Genomic DNA, 16426 nt, shown 5'->3' with positions numbered 1-16426 from the left:
ATATATATTAAAGCATTTCCTCATTGTCCTTATAATTTGAGCTCTTTTCGACCATTACAATTATCAGTGACCAAGGTGAGGGAATATTGGCAACATACATATAGCCCAGTTTAATTATCAATCTTCAAATGAGTCAGGAAATTAGTCTTTTATATTTTCATAGTATCACTTTATAAATGCTCTGTTCATTTCTGTATTTACATTGCAACACAATACAATACAGTAAACTATTTCACAGTTCAGTGTATTTCAAGCTTATCAGAACATGTGCGTGAACACATAGACAACATTCTTCACACTGACGCGCAGGCTGTCCATGTAAAGCATAAGCTGCTTCAATAACAACACCATAGAAAGTCCACACCTGGAAACGTCAAGTTGCTCCCAGTGTATCGAGGCAGCATGTTTAGTACTGATGCATCTAGGTGACAGTTTTATTACAGTTTAAATCTGCTGGGTACCGATCCTTACAACAGGAAAGACGTGTCACTTGAGCTGTGGTCCAACCCCGTCACATCAGTGACCATGTCTCCATTTGCTCGACTCAAAGCATCACTCGACAAAAGGGGAGTGTCCGCTGCAGGAGATCTCAGGGAAGGATCAGAGGAGATCACCACCACATAGCGATCATCGCCCTCATCGTCCTCGTCCTGCAGGCTCCCGTGAATGTCCACGGTAACCACTGCATTGTCTGCTGCCTGGTGGCTGCAGGAAGGGGAGGAGCTGAACACAGGGTGTTCCGCAGGAAGTGTTTCCCCATCGGGGTCCTCTTCAGGAAAGCTGGTGTTAATATAGATGATATCGTCCCTGCTGAAAGACTCTGGGAGCTTTTCCGTGATCTTTTCCAACATCTCTCGCAGTTGGAGAAAGAAAGGTCGGTCCAGTGGATCGGCCCTCCAGCAGCTGTACATGATCTCAAACCTAGATGCAGGTAAAAAAAAAAAAATCATTCAATTTTTTTTCAACCTTTGTTTTTTAATACAGCTAATTTAACTAGAGGCAGTGAAATTTATTAAAATGTCAACTTTTAAACACTTTTGCAAGTTGCGAATCCAGTTTCTACTTTCACTGCAGATGACAGTGTTAATCAAAGGCTTTCAGTTTCCATGGGTGAAGTGTTCTGAGACAAATTTTGTTTGCAGAACTGGATCAAAGTAAAAAACGAAAGAACTGGAAATATAATGCAGTGTATCTTAGTAGTGCAAGTACAAAACATCTTCCAGGTGCTCAAGTTTACCATGAAGTTTGCTACATACCAGGGGTTGTATAATCACCTGTATTCCTTTATTTAGATAAGAGTCCACTCTACTTTAACAGTCTTACTTAACTCTGTTACCTCCAAAACAATCCAACCCAAACTCAGTATATTGTGTCCAGAAGAGACAACACTCACAGCTCATCCAAACACTCTGCAGGTTGTTTCAGTCTGTGTCCTTCAACAAGGTAGTCATAAATCTCATGGTTTGGGATGCCAGGGTAGGGAGTCATGCCTCGTGTAGCGATCTCCCACATGGTGATGCCAAATGCCCACTGCAAGACACAGAATGTCCACTTTAGTTGATATTTCATCACTTTCAGTGAAATGTCACAAACGGTCTCTTTCAGATCTCATTTCCTGTTTCTTTCAGTCTTATGACACAGTTTAGGGAATAAACATATCAGGTGCATGGATTTGGCCTTTTATCAACAACATGAAAACAAGCATTTGTTTTCATGTCGGAGAAATTATGTGCCAAAGACTGTCAGAACAAAATATTTACCACGCCCTTAAAAAGGGAGGCTGAGTGAATAATTAGTGCTGACTAAATTCAGCTGACTGCTCTGAGTAAATCTCAGACTATACGGCTTTAATTTATAATATCAAATAATAATAATTACTATTATTTTAACAGCTCAAGTGAATGTATTAACTGAAAGAGAGATTTCAGATGAAGGGTCAGTTCTTCATTCAGTGACTGTTCATCTATTCCCACAGCAACTAAGTGGAACTTTTTATCTTGTGTTCAAATATTTTCATACCATGACCAAAGACTGACAGAACACACAGGAGAAAATGGAGGAGCTTACCACATCACTTTTCACAGTAAAAACTCTGTCTGCCAGACTCTCTACTGCGATCCATTTGACAGGCATTTTAGCTATTCTGCCTTGCCTGTAATAATCTCCACTGTAAATCTTCTTAGATAACCCAAAGTCCGCTACACACACTGTCATGTCATCACGCAGCCTGTAAGACAGAAAGGAAGAGAAAAATAAAATCTGATAAATAGACCCAGATAACGTTTGCCTTTAATATTAAAGTGGCTACTAAAACGTTTTTCTATCTGCAACCTACATGCAGTTGCGAGCCGCCAGGTCTCGATGTAGAAAGTTGCGCCCGCTGAGATACTCCATACCCAAAGCAATGTCAATCATGAACTTCAGGAGTGTCTGAGTGGGCAAGAACTGAGTAAAAAGAAAAAAATGATATGTTAATATTCATGATTCTATTAATAATATTCCATGCAATATATGTATTTCAGTGTTTGGCCGAAATCTTGCCATTGGACTCTCTCCCAGTCGTGAGCGCAGCAGGAAACTGTGCAGATCGCCATATTTCATGAATGGCAGAATGACCATGGGCTTGGTAAATTGTCCTGGGCCAACATCCAAGCATACACCTGAAGAGGACAAGTCAGTACACAAATAATGTGAGCACATGGAAATGAAAATGGACCGGGGAACAAGACAGAGTAGTGGGGCTCTACCCTAACACTCCTACCGAGCAGTCTGATGACGTTCGGATGGTTGAAATCTTTCATACAGGCCGCCTCATTCAGGAACTCTTCAATTTCCTTTTGAGAGAAGCTATCCACTGTTTGCATAAGAGACAGGAAAGTTAAATATTTGCAAGTCAACATGTATTATAGTTTAGAAATCATCAAAGGATGTATTTTAGCAACGGAAATCTCACATTTCATCGTCTTCACAGCAACTTTTTCTGATGTTCCATCTGGTTGTCTTAAGTGTCCCTCGACCACGGAGCCAAATTCGCCTGGTAAATTAAACCAAATCATTAATACTTCATACACATATCTACGGATACAGATTTCCCAATATAGAACTGTTCACTCACCTTCACCAAGGACCTTCCCTATCGAGAGCAAGATTCTCATGACCATCACGTCCTGAAGTTTGGCCTGGAGTTCATCACTAACACCAAGGTTCCCAACTGCGGACAGTTATTACCTCTGGTTATTTTTTTTAACCAGATAACATAAAGGTCTACATAGATATTAGTTCCCCTCAGAGTTACACACAAGTACATACGTGTGACTCCTATGGCCGATCGGTTGTAGGATCTCTGGGGTGTGTACTGAACGACAGGCTGCGGCTTTTCTCCACCACCAAACACCTGCCTGCAGGGGGAGACAGGGAAAAAGAAAAAAAGGGTAAAGCTGAACAGTGATCTAATTCTTTCACTAAAGCCTTTATAGCTCTGTAATCACACACACACACACAGACACATACATAGGCTGACATTTAGCTGAAGAGTTGGTCCTTGTGAGGAAGCCCTCAGTTGTTTCTTTCCTGAATGGGTTCTGATCGTGTTTTCCTATCTGAGCAGCAGCCTGTGACACATTCCTATCCATATCCTGAGCGGCAAGACTGAGTCACAGACTTCATGATAATGAATTCCACACATTTAACAGGTGGTCGTTTTACGTCTCTCCAGCTGCACAGTTGTTATTGGGGACAAGGGCGATTAAGAGGAAACCAAGGCAGTTAATCAACAATATCCCTTTTCCTTCTTCCTAAAAAAGTCCTTCTGTTGCTCAAGGATTACTCAACACCCCCACGTGCTAATGCCAAATGAGCAACAACATCAAATCTTTGCCGTTTTTGAATCAGAGTTCAGCAAGGTGGGTACTTCGATCTACGTTGTGTTTGCACAGAAGGTGAACGACTGAAGTCAGCATACCCGAACCAAGAGTCAGAAGTCCTGTTGTGTACACAGATCCCCCCCCAGAGGATGATCAGCAGGAGACAGAAGCCACACACCACGCCCAGCACGACGTAGACAGAGTCCGGGACCCCTGTGTCCGGGCTGGACGATGGGGACACGACTAATTCTGAGACAGACAGACGAAACCACAAGCACGATCAAAGTTTATACAAAAAAACATTCGGCAAACATGATGTCAAAAATCCAAAACTGAAGATTATTCATCTAAAATTTAAACAGAAAAGGGAATAATTCGTTGTAGTAATGTTTACCCATTTGGTGACAGTACATTTTGTTTACTAAAATCACTTAACATTTGTTTATTAGCTTGCATAAATCTGATAACTAACACAAGACAATTACATTACATCCGGAGGGAGGTGAATGTGTGTACCAAAGTACATGCTTATCCATCCTGCCAGTTGTTGAGACCTGGTCCAAAGCTTCTAATTGGCCCCCACTGCCAATCGATATAGCCACGCTGCTAGAGGTGTGGCAAAAGTACTGTATAACGCCTTAATAGGCATTCAAATATAGAACAAAACATCAGCTGAGCTACGTTGGCCAGTTTATAGAGCTGACAGAACCCAGATGAGGCGATAAATCAGTGGAGTAGCTTACTGTCTTCGGGCACAAACAGCCAGACTCGTGGACTGACCATGCCACTCCCTGCCTGAGTGCACGCAGCCACCTCCACACTGTAGGTTGTGTTGAATTCCTGCACAGGTATAAAGGCCATGGTGTTGTAACTGTGGATCTGAAATGACACAACAACAATAGACATTATTCAAATCTGTCCAGAACCATGCAACCGATGGATTCCCCGCGATGTGGAGTTGTGCACGCGGCCACTTTCTACTATGTCATCATTTAAATGTGGGTCGTGTCAAGTGTTAAAAATATTTTAAGATTATTCATTAACTTGGTGGAGATAAGAATTAAACCCTCTGATCTGTTTCTTCCTTCCCACTTGAAGCGCTTAAACAAATGAGCAAAATCACGTTGTCACTTAGACCTTTTTTTGGAAAATCCCTGTGAACTGTAAACTGGGAATTATTGTATATAATGAAACTACCTACAAAAAAAAGGGAAGGAGACAAACTTTCTGGATAAGTTCATGTGCTGCAATAGGAGGGAGCATGTGACAGACATGGTCCTGTATTTCACAACAGTGGCATCAGGGGTTCCTCTCCTTCACTAATGTGCTGACAGTCTGACGGGGGAAAGCTGAACCCATGATTAATGAACTGTCATGTCTGCGGTACCAAACAAAGAACGTACAACATGTGCTTGTACCATCTAACAACAGCAAATTCTCGGCATAAACCTAAATTTAAAAAGAAAAGAGATGATTGCACTACAACTTCTACTTTGAAACACAAAAATTACGAGAGGGTAAAAGTAGTGATAATTTCCTCTAATTCGCCTATTCTTGTAATTTATCTATCTTTTTTTCAGACTTCACTTTTTTTAAGAGGAGGCAAGGCTGAGGATTATACAAATTGCCTTTGTGCACATTTCCAGTCATTGCTGATATTACAATGTGTTTGTGGGTAATGACGTCAGCAACTGACTGGACAGCACATAAGGATATTTGGGTCTATGGTAGACATCCCGTTGTATTCATATTCCATTCATTCTGCGATGACTCAAGGCCATGTGCCAAATGCAGGAAAACACACATTGCCAGTTTTCACACCATCAGCTTCCTTTGACTATTACACAGCCAGGAAGGACGGGAAACACTCCATTGTACATAAGAGCACTAATGCAGTCACAGAAGTACGACTACGCACAAGCAGCATCATGGAATAATGCCACGGACAACTGATATAAACAGAAAAGGCTGTTATTAAATTCAACTTAGCCATCGCCTAGAAAGTGTATGTAAAAAAAAAAGGGCACTTCTTGTAAAATTACTTTCTCTGCCTTGGTGCTTCTTGAGAGGAGTGGAAAAACTGTTCACAGATTAATAGGAAAGTTGACCTCTAGTTCAGTAGGCAGGACAAAGGAAGCGTCGCATATCCCAAATATGAGTGACTCATTCTTTTCATATTTGTCATACGTTAGTAATGTTTTCAAAGAACTGAAAACGACAAAAAAACAACACCACGAGCATAGACAACATCATAACAACTGTTCATTTGACCTAATATACTATATAGCTGAGGGAGAACATACTAATATACATATAATCAGTATAAATAAATATAAAGAATGTGTCAGTTATCTTAAAGTTTAATCAACGCCTCTCAGAAAGTTTTTAACAAAAACTGAACATTTTAACCTTCACTGCAGGACTGTTGAATTAATATATGTATACATCATCTGAGGAAAGACTTACTCATTGCCCTAAACACCTAATTTTGCATGTGTCCATGTATCTCCAGTAAGTAGAGCAAATTTGGTGCAACTTAATCAATAGTCATTCAGTGTATTTCATTTGTGTAATTATCCCTTTATCTAGTAGTTTTCAATGTTGGTGCCTTCAATGCGCATACTGTAGGTAATTCAGCATTACTGTTTGCAAGTGTACCTCATTGTGCACCCTCTTTGCATCATATCCATATTTTGCCGATAATCAAAATTATTGGGACTGCGACATAAATCCTAAATTACTGTGATGCTGACAAACTCACCCTTTTCTCTTGTGTGCCGTGTCTGACAATAACATCGTAACCACGCAGGACGCCATTTATCTTATCATCTGGCGGAGGCTTCCACCTGATCACCAGCCACGACTCGTTCAGCTGTACGGTGACGTTTCGGGGATAAACTGATGGCACTGAGAAGAGAAATGCGACAAGGAATGAGAAGTAGGTGGATTTAGACATATTCAAAAAGACTTCATGAAAATGCCAACCCAAGAGAAACTAAATCTGCCCCTTCAATGAAATCTTTGATTACAGTTTGGAATGTAGTCTCTTCCTGGCACAGCATACCAAAAATCTTTCAACTAAAATATCCCCTGTGATGACTTAAGGAAGGAAATTGAAAGCTGTTCCACCCAGTAAGAACCTAATGTTTTCTCAGTGAGACCACTCCTATTTCCTATGTGACCCCCTCAGGAAAAACAACAGAGATTTAGAGGATAGGACTTTCTTCTGAAGGGGACGAGCTATGAGCAGAGCAGGTAGTTGTGCAACTTCCGTAAATTCCACTTATTATAGCCTGCTACTGCAAGGAGGCTTACAATAGGCACATTTTGCTTGGGAAAGAAGTAGGCTAATTACATAGTGCTACCTCCCTCAAACCCAAACATGGCTCTGCGATAATAAGAGGGAGGCAGGAGCACAACATAGCGGTTCTTCTAAAAAAGTAAATACACAAGATTGTTTTTAAGCCTCCTGAATGTGAAACTGTTCCGCGGTTCCTTGCATTGTCACACACCTCCCTCTGTCGTGTTGCTCTGGATCCACATGGTGACCGGAGAGGCCCCCACCTCATTGCTGCAGGACATGCTCATGTTGTACGGCGTCATGGCCTGGAGCCCGGGGAGCTCACACTGGAAGGGCGGCACTGTGACGTTGATGAACCTGGTCGTCATCACCTCCCCTTTCCGCCGACTCACCTCTTTAACCTTCGACAGAGCAAAGCACACGTGAGGATCAGTTGGAGGACTTAAAAAAACCCGACAGCGCTGCTTGTGGGGCTTACCCTGATGTGGCACTTGGTGAGTGGAGAGAAGCCATCGTGACCAGGGCTCCAGCTCAACATCAACTTGTTGGACTGGCTCTCCATCACAGTAACGTTAGACACGGGACTGGGGAGCACTACAAAACAGCATAAAAGCCCTTAGTAATTCGTATATGGAGGTATATGGTCAGCATACGCTGTCTATTGGCCCCACGGGGGAAACAGTTTTCACCTTTGATGTTGATATTTGCTTCTCTGGAGGTGGTGACACCCTTCGCGTTGTAGGCTTCACAGCTGAACTGAGTGTACTTGTCCACACCTGCAATGGACACAAAACAACCAGTCCTCAAGTTCACGAGAGCACTGAATGTTTTGGCAATTCAACCTCCACTCAGACTTTATTTTTACTCTGGGAAGAAAAAGTCGGGAAGACACATTCTTGTGCGGTTGTACATTTTGTACAAACTAACTGACTTCAAAAGTGCAACGTCAGCCTAAAAAGAGATGCAAGACTTAAACGATACAGAAAAGGGAAAGGTAGGGATGACTTACCCCTGTATTATATGTCAAAGGTTCACACAGCAGGGCCTCACACAGTAAGCTCAGATTGAGCCTCTCCACAGTGATGTACTGTCGTAACAATCCCTTTGGCTGGTCTGGACACACAATTCCCGTTTTTGAAAGGCCACAGATCTGCCCAGTTAGAATAGGACTGGGACAGCTGCTAAATAATGTCCCTTTTGTGCTCTGTTTTCGAGTGTCTCTATCTCGGAAACCTTTACAAAAGAGTCAAAACACAGCACAGCCTGTGAAAGACGACTGGAACCAAGTTTTTGCTTACATTTGCCTTCCTCTGCTCGGGTGCACTTTTCACTCCAAACACTGACCCCACTATGTTTGTTTGCACTAAGTTTGCCTTACTTAAAATAGGTCTGATTGCATCGATCATTTCAATTACTATATGTACTCATATACTCTCTTCATCTATCTGCCAACCCGTGCAAATGTAATTACCACATGCACTAACTCCTTTCAGACTGCATGGCCAACAGATGGTTGGGACACAAACTCCTGTCCCAAATCAAAAGTTGGCCTATATAATTTAAACAAAGAGCAAAAGGACAAGAGAGAAAAACTGGCAGCTTTACCTTAGTAAAATCCTAAGTAAAATTTCCAAAAATATGTCATTCGGATTTTTAATAACCGTCCGCCTCCACCCGGTTGAAACATTGCTCCACATAGTTTGTTGTTTTCCTGTTCTTTTTGTGGCCGTGGTCGTGTTAAAATGATGATGGGCACTATGGATTCCTGTGGCCACAAGTTTTAATGATGGAAAAAGTATCACAATGTCCCCAGGACACTTCTCCAACTACACCTGCAGCACAATCCACCTCCCTGCTGTCCACACAAATATATGATCAGTATTTTCCGCTCAGAATTTAGTTGAAATATGGCAAAATAAATCTACTTCTAAAGGAGTGTATAGTGTGTCTCAGTCTCGTGGCTCAGTTCTTTTTTTAAAGGAATAAACTTAAAGTCCTAATGTTTCTGCCTTTACTGTACTTGGCAAGTTAATGACAACAGAAAATAGAAATGAAAGAATAATAATAAAAGAAAAAGGAAAATAGATGGGTTGGCCTCTCAAATGGAAACATCACAAGCGATGGAGGGATTCAGTAAATGCAGCGTAGCGAATGTGCTGGAACAACCAAATGTATAATGTGGACGTTCTGCAGTGTAGATCCAGCGGCCTGTAATTATCAGGTTTGGGAGCGCTCCAACTTACTGAGCTGCCTGAAATATTCCACGTTACTTTTCCATTTAAATTTTTGGGCAGCAGATATAGCCACAGATTACTGCCGTCAGGTTGCAACTCAACCTAGGACTTTTCACTTGGCTCCATCCGCTTCTTTTATACTTTCTAGGGTAAAGTGCAAAACTCGTGTTCACCTTCCCACCATAAACCAGATCTCAGACGAAAATACTGAAACGTGGCTTTGATCAAAATCAAGGCCACATCAGCTTCTGCAACTCTTAATGTAGTGCCCTGATTTCAAGTTATATGAATGATAAATCCCAAAATAACACCAACAATCATTGACCCCTGTACATAACAAAAGCACTGCGATAATTTCCTCCAGCCTTAAGTGATAAAAAGGTCCCTACATACTCATAGTATGCACGAGGCGAGTATGCAGAGGAGTGGGTTTACACAGTTTTTATTGTGCCAGTATCTGGTTCTGCACAGAGCTCTGGTAGCCTCATACCCTGTGTCCAGCCCCTCCCCGTTGGCAAGTGGGCCGTTCAGTGAATGAGGCCTTTGTCCCTGGGGTCAACCCCCGAACAGGCTCTCTGTGCAGCCTTCCATCCTCACGCCAGGCCCAGGCCCTTGCACATGCAGGACCAAAGTGCGGCTCTGAACCTTTAACCCTCTCAGCTTTGGGCTGTAGCACCACTCGCTGACTACAGCAGCAGCGCTTAGCCTGCGGCAGGCCGAAGACGAAGGGTTAGAGCGCCGAGAGCAGGAAAGGTTACGCTTCTAATAACAAATGTTTGCTTTCAAGAAGCGGGCCGTTGAGGGAGATAAAGGGAGAGTTCACTGTGAAAAAAACAACAACCCCAAAACATTTTGACAACTATTCTTCTAGCATTTTCAAAAGTTAATGCTATATAATTTCAAGAAACTTATCTTGATCAATAGATAAGTAATCGCTAACAACGGATTAACTGTTAAATCAATGCATAAAATTCCTTGGTTCCAGCTTTTAAAACATGAATATTTGTTGAACTAAATATCTTTAGAATCCACACATTTATTGAGATCATCATTATGATTTGAATATGTAAAACCTGGGTTTGGGGGTAAAACTCTGCCCTATTTCAATTGCAGAAGTGTTACTTTGCTGTCTTTAAGTAAAACCAGTTGCACTTTCAGTTAGATATTTGACATACAGATCTGACAGAGGTATCAATCTTCTCATCTGACTTTCAGCAAGAAAGTTAGCCAGTTATACTTCCATAAATGAAGCACTGTTGCTTTAACCAGACGTTCAGCAAGAATAGTATTTCCACAAGATACTTATTCTCCACGTTTCACGCCCCCCCCCAAAAAAGCGGCACGGACTCTGTGTAAATGGCCGCTGTTAACCGTTCAGCAGTGGAGCAGGGGGCCCGTGACACTGACCGGGCTGATACATGCCGCTGCAGTAACCAGGCTACGGATGCTGAAGCAGCAGAGACGAGGCAGAATAGAAACCACCAACAAAGCAGTGCGAGCTGAGCGAGACCATCTCCGTGCTTCGTCACCAGTATCAAAGAGCCAAAACGCTGCTTTGCCTCTGCGGACGAATGTTTCTGCGTTCAATTGCGGAGGAAGTCAACCAAAGTGAAAGCAGTTAATTGCAGTTAAAAAGCTGCAGGGCCGCATTGTTTCCACTACACTTTACAACACTTTAACAAGACACTTCTTCTAGTAAAAAAACTAAACAAAACTCACTTTCACTTTCAAAAGAAACACTTTTAAATTAAACTAGGTCTTTTCAACAAGAGGAAATGATTTCTTCTGCTCCTCTGACCCCTTTTCTTTATCCGAGTGGGATAAACGACAAAGTATTTCATCAGCTTCTTTCTGTCGCTTATGTAAAGTCATATTCTGACCATCCGTTCACAATGTGTAACATTAGACTTCTCCTTTTTTTTCACTCAGTCAGGAGGAGCAGGAAAACAAGAGGGTGTCTCACCTGACACAGAGTAGCTGCTGGGAGAGTTATGAAAGTCACTATCAGGTAATCCATCACGGAGCCAGCGGATTTGAACAGGGTCCGGGGGTCCCACAGCCTCACATGACAGCGTGAACGGCGTGCCTCTTGTTACGTTCCTGTCCTCAGGCTGATGGATAAACGATGGTAGACCTGTGGACAGGTCCGAGAGCCGTGTGAGCAGCAGGAAGAATGAGCCAGAAGAAGCTCCCCAGTGTGGCCATCGCGTCAGAACTCACCATTCACGGCGACGACGATTGGCTGAGACTCCACCATCGTGGTGCCGATACTCAGTCTGCAGCGATACTCCCCTGCATCCGCTCTCTGCACATAGCTAATGCTGCAACACAGAGCATGAAGACACATCCCTCTGTACATGCAGCCTGTCATACATCCTTACTTTCTTACATTTCACCATTATGCTTCACGTACCTGACAGTGGAGAGGAGAGTCGTGACCCCGTCCGTGAAGGTGTGGAGCTCGTTGATCACCACCTGAACATTTGCTGCCAGGTCCTGGCCGTTCCTCAGCCAGATGATGGTGGGCTCCGCCCTGGCGTCTGGGATGTTGATGGAGCAGTTGAACTTGGACTCGTGGCCCTCTGAGAGCTGGATGAGGCCGACGGTTGGCTTGAAGTGCAGCTGTCGGAGCTGATCGGGGCTCAGATAAACCCTGGAAACACGGCCCGCTACCACAACGGGCTCCGAGGTCTGGGTTGGTCGGTGGACCCGCCTCCTAGAGGTCTGGGCTGTTTACAGAGGGAGACGTTAGGTTATGTTATACTAACAACAACACAACGAATGGAACATATGGTCTCTGCTTCATACAAAATAGCCAAATAAGATAAGATATGATAATTATATAGAATCAATAATATAGAAAAGTAAATTGAATCAAATATCGATTAAGAATGGAAGATCTTACGTCCAAAGTGAAGACTCACGTGTTCACATCTAATTCTCAAAACCACATAACGTAGCATTCAAAGATCATATCGTATGTTTCAATCAGGTTTCGAGCCAAAACTTTTAATAAATTAGATTAATCAGTTTGTCAGAAAAAAAAACAGAAAATGACTATTACATTCCACTTGTTTCTGTTTATTTAGTGAGCTAGAATTACAAAAAATTGTCAAAAGCTTTTGACATTCTTGTTGTTTTTTGATGAATTTATGCTTAAAACATAACACAAAGTATTAACTCACTACGAAAATATCAGTCGTTTAACTAATTAATTCTTCACTTCAGTGGGGTTTCATTTATCTTTCTTTTCTATAAAGGATTATTTGGTTTTTATTGAGAAGTGGAATGACAGAGAGAGATAGAAGCCAGAAAATCAAAAACAGACGATCCACGGAATGTTTGTGAAACGCTGCTCAGCATTTGTCACCACTGCTGAACCGACCGAGGCACATTTGACCCCTGTCACAAAGAGAAGTTATGAATTCACATCCAGCACTTGCCTTGTTTCCCCCCAGACGTGTGTGGGAAGGACATTCTGTGCGTCTGTAAATAAACCATCTCAACTCTGCATATGAATACATTTAAACTGATCTGCTCCAGCTGCAGAGAGCTGGTCCCCTGCTGTGCTCCAGGTCGCCTTAAGACCGAAAACAAACAACTCACCACTGACCGGACTCCCCGCGAGAATGGCGATGGTCGTCGCAGAGAGGAGAACTCCCAACCAGCCTGGAGTTGACTTCTGTGCCATGACCCGGGCTGTGCGCGCTGGACGCGTCCGCGTCGTTCCCTTCCACGCAGATGATAAACTCTGATCGAGCTCCGACGGAATCCAACATCCCCCACTCGAGTCGAGTGTCTGTCGAGGGTTGTCGAGGCGGGATCCCAGCTGACCCGAGGCGAGGAGGAGGGAAAATATCAAAGTTTACCTTAAAAACCGACGCGTCGCAGGAGGGGGCCCACGGAGAGGCGGGGCCAAGAGTGAGGAATGCGCCGAAACACTGCGGACCACCAGAACACACAGCAGTAAACTCACACACACGCACGCACACACACACACACACACGTGCACACACACACACACACACGCGCGCACACACACACACACGCACACGTGTACGCACGCGCGCGCGCACACACACGGCACAACTCTTTAAGCCTCACGTGACTTTGTTTCTTATTTTTATTTTTCATCATACTGACATCTTTCCCCCTACTATCTCGTTATCATATTCTATTTTTGAGACAAAACTGCTACCTCACAAATATGATCTAACAATAGGCATTACACATAGACTGCCACTGTACGTGATTTCATTTTCGAGATGTTTTCACAAGTTCTATTCGAAGTAAACAAACCAAAAGCCTGGCACAGAGCAGTTCATGTATCTGGTGCAACTCCTCCACCACGCGGTCAGCGTTTGACTGCAGTCGAACCAGCCCTCACTTCAGATATGAACGTCCGTTCAATTCATCAGCCAGGTGGTCAGTCAGCCTGGCATTCATTAATATACACTGAAATATACAAAGAAATGTAGAAATAAAACAAAATGACTGAATATGAAATAACAAATACTAAATTAAATGTCATACATGAGCCGTTTTCTTCCATTTTGATATTATTAAGAAATCTACTGTTTCCACACACCACGTTCACTTCAGGTTGACCTCACACTGTCACCACGGGCTGCATCCCTCTGACACGTCGTCCAAGAATGACATGGACATTTTTATAAAAGGTTGGAATTTTTTTTGCTGACGAAATAAATAGTGAAAGTTTTCCATCTACACTTCAACAAGCTTTTGCATCACTACATCTTGATATCAAGTTTGAATTCTGCTTCAGTGTTTCTTGGTTGCCTGTGTTGAGTAGGAACATGATCATTGAAAGAAGCATTGCATGGACTATATAGGAACCAATCATATACAGTGTTGAAAAATGGATTCATATTTGAGATGTATTTGCACTTCTCCACACTACATGTCAGGATCTGTGGGTAATATGAAAGTATCAGGGTTTTTGATCCATTAGGGTGAATAAATTAGTAATATTCATGTATGACACGGGCTGGTAATTTTTAGTATAGAAACATTTGAGACACTCCTACATGCACCGATCGTGTCCTTTTTGTGCTTTATGGACTAAATGTCTCCATGATTCCAGAAAAAAAAAATGTCAAGCACAAGACAAGATCAGATGTTATCAGTTCTGACATTTGTGAATTCAGGTGTGGAGTAAAATGAGGTTTGATTCCACTGTTTGTGGCGCCATGGGGACCTCAGGCTTTGAGACTCCCTCATTTAGTTTGTATACCGACCATTTCTTGGAATAAAAGTGCAAGCTTGGATGAAATCTGTAATCTTAATCAAATGTCTGAGTCAAGTCTGTACACTTCCATAAAATCTATATTTCTTCAAGCACATTTTTTTCTATTTTGAAAATTCAAACCACTCCAAGGTCTGTGCAAACTCGTTGATGCAGTTCTAAGCTTTGACCACTGGAGGGTGGTATCTCTCTGATGTATGAAAGGTATCAGCTGCAGTAAAACCTACACAATCTACTAACACTTCATAGTGCATCAAGATGGAAATGAAGAATCATCTTCAGTTTACAGACAGTTAAATAAGGGAAATGTGACTCAGACATGTGGATAAGAGTGAATTATTTTATTTTATTATTTTTATTTTTCAAGAAGGGTGGATGGATACATGTCTGCACGACAACTTAAAGGGAAGAAGTTGGTCTAGGTTTGGGGGTGAAATGAAAACAGGGTTTACTTCTTCCTCTTCTCCATCTTTTCCTCCTTCTCTCTCTTCTTCATGTCTTTCCTCTCTCTTCTCCTCATTGTGCAACATGTTAAATAATATGTTCTATAATATGTTATGACATATTTTATATAGTATATCTTTTAATATTATGACTTTATTTCTCAATAAACTACAACCTTACTCTTGACAATTATTTCTTCTTCAATATTGCTCTAATACTCTGAAAGTAAGCGATTTCTCCAAATCTTGACTAATGCCCCAGACTCCTCTGCATGTCCGGGAAATCATCTGCTTGTGACGTCAGGGACCATTCAGCCACTCAAGGTACATAAATCCTTAGTTTTAAATGTAATGTAATGTTCTTCTCTGTTGTCAGCTTGAGATTTAAATTTGAATAAAGTCATTGTGATCGGGTGTGTTTTCAGTGCCACCCTTTCCCTTTTGATTGTGTGTAAGTGCTCTGTATTCAGGGCTAATTACAAAAAATACTTTTCACTGACGTACACATAAAAAGCTAAGACAGTGACTGGGTGCCTCAGGAGGACAGTGTGACATAAATTCAAACGCCTCTCATAGCCGTATGTCTTTTGGCGCAAGTTATGTTGCTGATAAGGACAAGCAAAATTACATAGCCTTGACACACACACAATTTTATAACACATTTCATGCTGGTAGACCATCGATAATACCACAATATTCATATTATTTATCCTGGCTCTGTGCACCGTAGTTTTCTTGACTTTAGTTACCTTGACTTTGTGTTTGAACTGTATTTGATTTGATTTTATATGGTTGCTCATATTCATATTCGGTGTGTTTTCTTTTGTAAATATTTAGCAGGCACAATTTGATTTGAGGATGACACGTAATTTCGTTGTGTCTGCACCTCGATAATAAAGTTCTTAAAACTTGAATCTTGAATCTGTGTATTGTCGTGTCGTCCTTCCACCACTGGGTGGCGACAAAGCAACAAAAAAAGGCAGAGATCATAAACCAGAGGTCACACTGACCATTGACAGAGATCGAGAACGGGAGTTAAGTAAACTACATGAAACTGGTCAAAAGGCTACAACGAGGAAGGAAACGCTGGTATTTGAGAGAGAGATAATATCGATGTGTGCTTTATCTATTTATCTCTTCAAGCGTTAAAAGATTGATCGTAAAATATATAAAATCAGCAACTCTCTACCTGGTTTGTTTAAATAATTATTAAGTGTATGTTTTTGTTGTTGTTATAATTGAATTGATTGTTGTAATTGTTGCTGTTTTCTTTTGTGTGTGTGTGTGTGTGTGTGTGTGTGTCTGTGTGTGTGTGTGTG

General features: G+C 42.0%; 1 protein-coding gene across 2 annotated transcripts; it reads right to left on the bottom strand.

The window, feature by feature from the left end:
* Positions 1-147: 147 nt before the first annotated feature.
* On the bottom strand, positions 148-16303 carry mertka (c-mer proto-oncogene tyrosine kinase a). 2 transcript variants are annotated; one of them, XM_035606696.2, is made up of 20 exons: positions 13698-16303; positions 13012-13227; positions 11812-12127; positions 11619-11719; positions 11362-11532; positions 7854-7940; positions 7643-7758; positions 7376-7565; positions 6625-6770; positions 4607-4742; positions 3962-4112; positions 3310-3398; positions 3116-3211; positions 2954-3034; positions 2762-2854; positions 2542-2660; positions 2336-2445; positions 2068-2227; positions 1394-1530; positions 148-921 (listed from the first exon to the last, which is right to left on the bottom strand). In XM_035606696.2, exons 2-20 carry the CDS (start codon positions 13175-13177, stop codon positions 468-470), a joined length of 2919 nt encoding a protein of 972 aa, XP_035462589.1. In that variant the 5' UTR covers positions 13178-13227; positions 13698-16303; the 3' UTR covers positions 148-467. The 2 variants fall into 2 exon arrangements, with proteins under 2 accessions (XP_035462589.1, XP_035462590.1); XM_035606697.2 differs by lacking the exon at positions 13698-16303 and having other exon boundaries at positions 13005-13375.
* Between the last annotated feature and the right edge of the window lie 123 nt (positions 16304-16426).

This window comes from Scophthalmus maximus, chromosome 10 (assembly GCF_022379125.1).
Source record: "Scophthalmus maximus strain ysfricsl-2021 chromosome 10, ASM2237912v1, whole genome shotgun sequence".
In the NCBI taxonomy this organism is placed as follows: domain Eukaryota; kingdom Metazoa; phylum Chordata; class Actinopteri; order Pleuronectiformes; family Scophthalmidae; genus Scophthalmus; species Scophthalmus maximus.
This window is presented reverse-complemented; position numbering and strand designations above follow the sequence as displayed.

Coding starts and splice junctions, on each gene's coding strand:
- mertka (XM_035606696.2), bottom strand. CDS start 13,177: ATGTTGGATTCCGTCGGAGCTCGATCAGAGTTTATCATCTGCGTGGAA. Junction 7,566..7,642: donor TCACCAAGTGCCACATCAGG/GTAAGCCCCACA, acceptor GCTCTGTCGAAG/GTTAAAGAGGTGAGTCGGCG. Junction 922..1,393: donor GCAGAGTGTTTGGATGAGCT/GTGAGTGTTGTC, acceptor ACCTGCATCTAG/GTTTGAGATCATGTACAGCT.